Below are 9670 nucleotides of genomic sequence, written 5' to 3'. Positions count from 1 at the left end.
TCAAATAAGAGAAACCATGGCAACATCAATTGTAATATAATATTTGGTATAATGTAAGATTTATTTTCAGCTCTTAGGCCCATCAAGTTAGATTTTTGGTCCTTCGTTGAAAAAGGTTTGGGGACCTCGGCTCTATAGTCTGTAATACTCAAGGGTCCTGATAAAGTTACTTACTGAACCTACAACACGAACTAGAAATGAGGATTAAACCACTCAAAAGATTTTGGGACAGACCACAATGCAGAAGAACCGCTACAGATAGAAATGTGGCCTCACGTCGCCACCTTGTGAGGAATTCGGAGTGATTTCCTACATTAAATCACAATCAATAATACTAATAAGAATGCTACATGAATATTGTTTTATAAAAAGAATATATAGATATTCTAGAATGTTCTAGAATGTAGAATATTGTATAAAAAGGGAAGGAAAAAAAAAAAAGGTTGGCTGTAGAAAGACTATTAACATGACAATAGACTTGCAGTTAAGACTGTCTTTATTCATTCTCAAGTTTTCAACATTTCAACTGAGAGAATTGAGGGATTAAGTCAACAATAATGTGTTGACCCCACACTTTTATAAACATTGATGTTATACATCATCAGTGACTTGGAAATAATAAGGTTTCCGTTTCCAAACCAAGCCACAGAAGTAACAAACTAAATCATTGCAATTGATTTATGTTCCAAACAATGAACCAGGAGAGTAAAATAGTCATTTTTGTTGACACGGTGGAAAGCAAAAAAAAAAAAAAAGAAAACCAAAAGACGAAATATTAAGCATTTGTAAATGAGCCCTAAACCTGAACAGTGAACACGACTATATGCATAACAAGGCAACATTATAACGAACATTGGCTTTAATTGGCTAGGAGGTTAACACCCAGTCTCAATGCAATACAGGAAAGCAAAAGAAAAAAAAGATTTTTAAAAAACTGATTGGCTTGTAACAATTGCAATAACCACAGAAAACATCAGTTTTTTTGTGGGAGAAAAAAATATGGTAAATATTTTTGATCTGTTTTAGAAGATAATGCAGTTAACAGACCTTTCTGGGAAAAAAAGAAAGTTAGTTAAACAACACATTCCTGGAATGGTACAAGTGCATTTCTTTGCACACAATATGCTTAACTCAGTGCTTAGGGGATAACACACTGATACTGCCCAAAAAAAGGCATATCCTCTGGAGTGATTCAAAGCTGAATGGTTTGAAAATAAACCACACCAAAATAATAATAATCTCATCACTTCTAGCTTCATTTCAGGTTTCCAACACTTTAAATATCAAGGGGAAAATTAATTAAAAAAAATTGCAACTAATAAAATGCAAAGAAATGACCAATGCTATGTTTTAGGAATATAAGAAAGATACAGTTCTCAGAGTTCTTGCTTACTAAGCACTGTAAACATTTCTTAATGCTGTAAATGTTGCCAGAATGTTTTGTTATAAAGGCCAGTTAAAAGCTGGTCAGCTCAGATACAAGTCAGCTCTAAATGCCAATTCTACTTTCCCTAATCTCTGCATAGATTCAATGTTCTTTCAAGATTTAATAAATGCAAATAAGTCAACAATGACAAGGCAAAAACGCAAACCCCGTTGGCTGCATTGCTGCGAATTAGAGAACGAAAAGAACTCTAACAGCGGAAACCAATTTTTATAGCTACGTTTTTCCTTTTGAATGTCTCTGCTTTCTGACACTGAGCTAATACCTTGTGCTTCAGGACAGATAGTGCAAGTGCAGCTGAATTGTTACAAACGTCTAGGTTTCAACTCAGCGACACATTTGGCACTTTTGTACAACGTTTTTACTACTGCCTCCTGGTCTTTTAATGTAATAACAGGCATAACGTTGGAACGTTCATTCTTATAAATTTTCCTCCCAACTCAGTAAGGATTCTTCGTTAACTTCTTTAAACACCATGCTCGTTTTAAAGACTACCAATATCAGTCAGCCTATCAATCGGTTAATATAAGCTACTTGACAACTGGCGAGTGCACCTATGATGCGAACTAGGCAACGATATGCAACATATGATCATTGTCACCCACTGAAGAAGCATTTTGTATACATTTTCTCGTCAGTCTATAACCACAAACGTATACAATTTACATATAATTTTACAATAAGTCACCTATCCAGGAATTCCCATACAGCCACTTTAATGCTGAGGACACTGGAAACCCAGAGAGATGAATAAACCCAGTACCAGTGTCTCCTTAAATCAGACTTCAGTCATGTATCAGACACGATATCTTTAATACCTGGACACATTCCTGCTTGCGTGTAATGCTGGGTTCTGTGTCCGTCCAATCTATTCACTAGTATCTTTACAGTGCAAGACAAAACAATTGAGCTTGGAGGAAAGGTAAGGCAAAACCTATAAAAGAAGGCAGGTCATAAAATTACAAAAAGATTGTTTCTACAAAAAGTAATAAGGGTAAAGAAAACAATGCATCGTTCAGTAAATAAGACCGACACAGTAAAAACATTTAACAATTCCTCAAACAACCAATTTGTAGACTGAACTCCAATTAAACAAACAGTTCAACTTCAAATACAAAAAGCTTGAAACATGACAGCATGTTTTTATCATGAATCTCTTATAAAAGTCCACATCATAGTATTTGTGTAGCTGTTTTCTATTAAAAGTTATAATGTTGCATCAGAGGTATCGAAGCTGTGCCACAACTCTTGTAAGAGAAATAAACTGAATAAGTGAGAAGAAATGTTGGTGTTTGTCTGTCATTCAGGCCTACAAATAAAAGGAGTCATTATGATACTCTGAGGGGGAAAAAAATATAAAATAAAAATAAAAAAAAAAAAATATATCGTTAAGAATCCTACTGGGCAACAGAGTCAAACAAAATTTTGATTAGCTCTTTAAATAACCCAAGGACTTTAGACTCTGCACAAATCAGTGCTGACTTTGATCACATTTGGCAAAAGCTTGAAAAAGAAGAAAAAAAAAAAAAAAATACAACAACATATGCAACATTGTTTTTTCCCCATCCAAGGAGGAACCAAACTCAATAAATTTCTCTCAACACAAAATAATGTCGAAAGGAATCGAAGGGAAATTAGACTGGTTCAATCCCGAGTAAAATTGTTCTGGTTCTGTGCCAATGACATCTTTACACAGCATTAAATAAGATGAAATATCACAGTTGTGCAAACTGATCTGAGCTGCCCTACAGATCTGAGCTGCTCTACAGCTCAAACCACATCAGTACTCTGTAAAGACTACAAAGGATCGATTAAAGATTGTTAAATTCGAACTAAAACGCACAAAGAGTCAGAGGCTGGTTCCACAGTAAACACGCACACAAAGCGAAAGAGGGCTGAACCATAAGCTGAGGGTATCCTTCAGTGTTTTTCCCTTTTCCCAATTCAACATCCAGGATTTGAATATAGCTTTGAAGAATGCAACAGAAATAAGATGCTGGATTCAGTACCACGACAGAAGGCGCTAGCTCACGCCAACATCTGATCACGGCGGGATTTAAGGCAGGTTCTGGCTCATTGACCCTGTGCCTGGCCCCGTTACAGTCCGGGTTAAGGTATGTTTATGCTGAGTGCAGCGGGATGACAAACTTGCAGCCGAACGGCGAGTGGTACCTGATGCCCACTTCCTGAAACACCTGGCGTGGCACCCCGATGTCACACAGGTAGACTCGACCCGCTCTCTCTGGCAGTGGCAGAGGCAGGCCCAGGCAGAGGGACCACTTCGCCTCAACAGCTTGCTCCTGTCCGCTCACGGGAGGATCTATACTGAGCACGGGTGCTCGATTCTGATTGGCCCAGTCAACCGCTGCCCGGTACCACGGCTGCTCCCTCAGAAAGTGTTCTCATGAGAGTCGAGACAGTTTATGACCAGGTCCACTGGGGTATCTGGTAAATCTGAGAAAATAAAGAGGACATATTGGCTTAACACTAAGTGAATTAACATACATGGATTTTTTTATTTTTACTCCTCCTCCCCAATACAAGTTCCAGACTAACAGGAATTGTGTATCCAGTCCTCATGTTGCATGAACATGTAACTGCAATAAGTCACTGAAGCCTTCCTGTATGGAGGACATGGTGAAATTAGCATGTGTATATTTTATATGCAGTCCTGAAGAACTGCTGTTTTTATGCTTTATGCATCCAGATCTTTTTGTACAGTACATAATGATTTAAATGATCATAGATTCATATAATCAATCATTTTAATGTGATGTGTTGAGAAGATGGAAGGGAGTATTTTGAGCAGCTGATGAGTGAGGAAAAGAGAGAAGGTTGGATGATGTGGAGATGTTGGATAGGATTAGTAAGGAGGAAGTAAGACCAGCTATTAAGAGGATGAAGAGGGGAAAGTTGGTTGGACCAGATGACATACCAATAGAAGTGTGGAGATGTTAAGGAGAAATGACAGTGGAGTTTTTTACAAGATTGTTTAACAGGATTTTGGAAGTTGAGATGCATGAGGAATGGAGGAGTGTGCCATCACCGATCTAAGAATAAGGGAGACCTGCAGTAACTAAAAGGGAATAAAAGTTAATCATTCACACCATGAAGTTATCAGAAAGAGTAGTGGAAGCCAGGCTGAGAGAAGAGGTGACCATCTGCGAGCAACAGTATGGTTTCATGCCGAGGAACAGCACTACGGACGCGGTGTTTGTTGATTTAGAGAAAGCGTACGACAGGGTGCCGAGAGAGGAATTGTGGTATCGAGGAAGTCAGATGTGTCAGAAGTCTGTGAGGGTGGTGCAGGACATGCATGAGGACAGTGTGACAGCAGTGAAGTGTGCAGTAGGAACAACAGACTGGTTCAAGGTGGAGGTTGGACTGCGTCAAGGATCGGCTCTGAGGTCAGACAGACGTCTCTGTGGACTATGTTGTTTGCGGATGATATTGTGATTTGTGGTGAGAGTAGGGATGAGTTTAGTTACATGGGGTCAACTGTGCAAAGTAATGGAGAGTGTGTTAGAAAAGTGAAGGAAAAAGTGCAGGCAGGGTGGAGTGGGTGGAGAAGAGTGACAGGAGTGATTTGTGATAGAAGAGTATCTGCAAGAGTGAAAGGGAAAGTTTATAGGACTGTGGTGAGACCTGTGATGATGTATGGTTTAGAGACAGTGGCATTGAGTAAAAGACAGGAGGTGGAGCTGGAGGTAGCAGAGCTGAAGATGTTTTCGTTGGGCGTGACGAGGATGGACAGGATTAGAAATTAGTTCATTAGAGGGACAGCGCATGTAGGACGTTTTGGAGATACGGTGAGGGAGGTGAGATTGAGATGGTTTGGACATGTGCAGAGGAGGGACATGGGGTATATCGGTATTAGAATGCTGAGGATGGAGCCGCCAGAAAGAAGGAAAAGAGGAAGACCAAGAAAGAGGTTTATGGATGTGGTGAGGGAAGACATGTAACAGGTTCACCAGTGTTCCTTCCTTGGACCACTTTTGTTAGATTCTGACCACTGCAGACCAGGAACAGCCCACAAGAGCTGCAGTTTTGGAGATGCTCTGACCGCCATCTACACAACAATTTGGCCCTTGTCAAACTCCACAAATCCTTATGCTTGCCCATTTTTCCTGCTTCTTGCACGTCAACTTTGAGGACAAAATGTTTACTTGTTGCCCAATATATCCCACCCACTAACAGGTGCCATGATGAGCTAATCAGTGTTATTTACTTCACTGCTCATAATGTTATTGTCTCAATGTTATTCCAGGTCAGTGTATTAATTTCATTAAAAACCTCCACCATTTTTGCATCCTCAAAACATTGTAACTTTCTCAGTCTACTGCATCACACAGCTGTAACTACAACCAACTGAACACCCTGGAAAAATATTAACAAAATGAGTGAGAAAGCTATATAAACATTTTGTTGAAGACTGTTAATGTAAGTATTTCCACAAGAATTGATTATTTTGTTTATACTGCCTTTTTTTCCCCCTGATACGAGGTGGTATCAAAAAGTTTTGAGACTGGCTTTGTTTACAAGAAAGTACTTTAGTGATCTACGTTTTCACACCATCACCTTCCAAATAGTCCCCTTGCACAGAAATACAGCTCTTCCAGCGTTCCTGCTACTTCTGGAATTATCTCCTGGAAGCCTTCATTTTGAAGCGTGTCAAGCACCTTTTGCGATTTGCGCTGGATAATGGCTCCATAATAGTGTGCTCCGCTCAAAACACCTCGAATGACTCATTGCAGCATCTCCTTACATCAAACGTCTCTGTGGTTGATTTGCTCAGTTTCACACAGAATTTCACAGTCGCTCTTTGTTCGAACTTGCTGTCCGTGATGAAATTGCAGACGTAGTAACGCACAAGGTCGGGATATCACCAGTTAGCACCATTAGTCTTGAAGCTTCGATACCACATCGTATTTGAATATGTGATGCGTAATACTAAATTAGATTTGAATAGTAAATGTCATTCAATGACCGGTTTTACAGCAGGCACTAAAAGTTCAGCACTAACAAGAAGTCTGTTTGCAAACAAAGTACCTTTGACGCTGGAAACCTGTTTGCCACCCGTCTTGCTGAATAGTGCGAGTTCACTGGTGATGGCTTCTAGCATCTTTACGAAGTTGGGGAGAAAGAGGACGACCTCTACTTCATGGTTGGCCAGGTGGCGGCCGCAGCTGATTCCTTGAGCTCCCTGTACATGTGGCCCACACAGCAAAGCCACTGTTGGACGCTGGTGCAAATTTTTAGGTGTGAGCCTACAAAAGAAGAGCGTATAAATAGTCTGGTACATACTACTTCAGCCCTCAAAATGAAAGGGACACTAATCGGGTGAAACAAAAATGCTGATCTGAAATAAATCTGTTATTTTGTCTCTTAACTAAAAAATAAGACTTTAAAAATAACATCCTATACAGACTATACAGTTTTATTCACACTGACCTGTTTGGGCCTCCGAGCAGTGTGAGAGACATCTGACTGGCACACACACCGGTCATCTCCAGCCTGCGCTCCAGAGAGAGACCGTAATTCTCAGCCATGCTCAGCACGCGCTTGTGCAACTCATATGAGATACTGGGGACAACCAGCCCCGAATCTTTAACAAAAAATAAATGTAAAATAAATAAATAAATCCTTTGATTCCAAAAAAACTTCCGAATTATTTAAAAAATGCAAATAAAAAAAATAGACGTCAAATAATTATTAACTTGCACTATTCATCATCATCTTCTCTCGGCTTCTCCCATCAGGGGTCGCCAAAGCGGCTCATCAGACTCTGTACCCCCAGTCCTCTACATCTACCTCTTTCAACCCAACTACCTGCATGTCTTCCCTCACCACATCCATAAACCTCCTCCTTGTCCTTCCTCTTTTTCTTCTTCCTGGTGGATCCATCTTCAGCATTCTCCTACATGTCCTTCCCTCTGTACATGTCCAAACCATCTCAATCTCACCTCCCTCACCTTGTCTCCAAAACATCCTACATGCCCTGCCCCCCTCTAATAAACTAATTTCTAATCCTGTCCATCCTCATTACTCCCAATGAAAGCCTCAACATCTCACAATTCATCATTTTCTTACCAGTGCTATATTCTTTTGCCCCTGACTGAGGCACTATGATCTGCCTGTAGACGACAGGCTTGGCTTCCAGAATGTTCTCGTCGTGTCGGTAACGTGAGGGCGTCTGCTCTACGGGATTTCCCCGTGACCGAGCGCCGTTGCCTCGCCGGTCTGACGATTCGATCTGCGAGAACACGGCGGCTTTGTCGAAAAGGGCCAGGTTCCCTTCAAAGTCAAAGTCTTCGTCTAGGACGTCGTCCATGCCGTCACCGAAACATTCGTCGTCTTTGTTCTTCATCTGACCATTCTTCGAGCCGTTCTTCTTCGGCGTGACCTGATTTACACCTCTACTGCTGGACGACCCTGTAATAGAAAATAATCAGGCACTCAATTTTTTTTTTTAACAAAAACAGGGCGTGGATGTGTTATATACTGTTCTACTTATTTCAGTATATTTTAACAAATGTCTTCATTCATTTACTCCCTTGATATGCAGAATTATCAGACTAAAACTTATTTCCAGTACAAATTGAGAAGCCACAGTGACACTGCGCTAACTAGTTTCTTTTTTTTATCCCCCGAACCCATGTTATGTATGTTTAAGATTAATAATAATAATTTTTTTTTACGTGCAGAACGTAGATAAAAAGATTGCATTCAGTACACATGTGCGCCGAATAGAAATCTCCGTACTGAAGCAGTACGGTATCAATACATGTACCGTTACACCCCTTTAGTATTTACTCAAGATTATGCATTAGGGTTCTCTCCTGTAATTGTGCTTCTGCAGTCCTGCTGTGTGTTGCACCGTGGTCAAAAACAAACTACATTTCATTACAAAGTATATGAGTCACATAAAAGAAAGTTTTAGGCTCCCACTGCCTCCCACCGTATACATACATGAGTTGTGTCTTCGTCTGAAGCCTTTACTCTGGCCAATCTCTACATGGCGCTCAATATAGCTCTTGGAGTAGTGCTGTGACGGAGACATGCCGCCATCTTGAAGCCTGGGCTCAGCTTTGGGCACGTTTACAGGCGCACTGTTGACTCCATTCCCTGCTCCTTTGTCCTTGCGTCCTGTGTAGCCGGGTACGGAGGAGCCGGATTCAGCAACACTCCGCTTTGTGACTCCATTGGAGCAGCTACGGATTTCCAAGATCTTGAGATCTTTGATGTCCACAGCGCTGTAAACAGACATAAGGTGCTGCTTTGTTGGAATGCAGAAAACCCATTTCATGTAGAAATACAAACAGGTCTTACTGCACATGGAACACATTTTGAACCTGAACCCGTACCTGAAAGTTACCTCGGGCACCGAACACTTGATGCCATTGTGAAACGGCTGTTTCAAGGAGATGGTTTGACGGGCCTGGTCAACCGAGGACACTTCTCCTTGGTACATCCCCAAAGTCGGACCACAGTTGATTGAAACAAGGCTGCCCAAACATTCTGCTGCCATTCTGCCAAATGAACACCTTTATCGGGGGAGATAGATTGTTTATTATATTTATATTATATATATATTTATATTATATATATATATATATATATATATATATATATATATTTTTTTTTTTTTTTTCCTTTTTTAAGTAAACATTGCAACTGCTCGCTGATATAAAGAAAAGTTAGTTATAAAAGCCTGACTGACTGAAAACAATTAGCTCTAGAGTGGCTAAGGCAGATGTACATTTATAAACACACAACCAGAAAAACAATATATTACTGTTTAAAAAACATGTACAAAAAAACAACAACGTGGGTACTGTGCTTCTCTATTACAAAGAGCGCAGCAGCTAGCGGCTATACCGAAATAATACAGAGACGAGCTTTAGCCTAGCATAACTAGCCAGCTAGCTTACTTTCCACAAACCATTATTAGCGTGCTAACAGCTCGAAGGTTTTGTTCGGTTTTATCGAGTTATACAGAGATACACACCTGGTACAAGTGGAATTAGAAATAAGTGAAAACAAATGATATAATGATCTATATTTTCGTTGCACTGCTTAGTTGTTTTCCTTCTCTTCTTTTTTCTTCTTTTTTTTCTTCTCCTCGCGTTCTCTTTCTCTTCTTCGCGGATGCTGTGTGAAGCGCCGTATGCGCGCGCTTAAACTCACTACCGCCCCATACTGTTAGGGAGCAAACTAACAAGGCGG

The 9670-nt window shown here is 40.4% G+C and overlaps 1 protein-coding gene across 1 annotated transcript; it reads right to left on the bottom strand.

The window, feature by feature from the left end:
• Nucleotides 1-478: 478 nt before the first annotated feature.
• Nucleotides 479-9595, bottom strand: edc3 (enhancer of mRNA decapping 3 homolog (S. cerevisiae)). Its single transcript, XM_046849518.1, is given in 8 exon segments — nt 479-3842; nt 3845-3898; nt 6494-6711; nt 6896-7049; nt 7535-7876; nt 8414-8697; nt 8809-8988; nt 9453-9595. Coding segments are annotated over 7 exon segments (1494 nt in total). The 5' UTR covers nt 8973-8988; nt 9453-9595; the 3' UTR covers nt 479-3564.
• Between the last annotated feature and the right edge of the window lie 75 nt (nt 9596-9670).

The sequence above is a fragment of the Silurus meridionalis genome, chromosome 5 (assembly GCF_014805685.1).
Source record: "Silurus meridionalis isolate SWU-2019-XX chromosome 5, ASM1480568v1, whole genome shotgun sequence".
Lineage (NCBI taxonomy): Eukaryota > Metazoa > Chordata > Actinopteri > Siluriformes > Siluridae > Silurus > Silurus meridionalis.
Note: the sequence above shows the minus strand (reverse complement) of the source record. Positions and strands in the feature narration are given on the sequence as shown.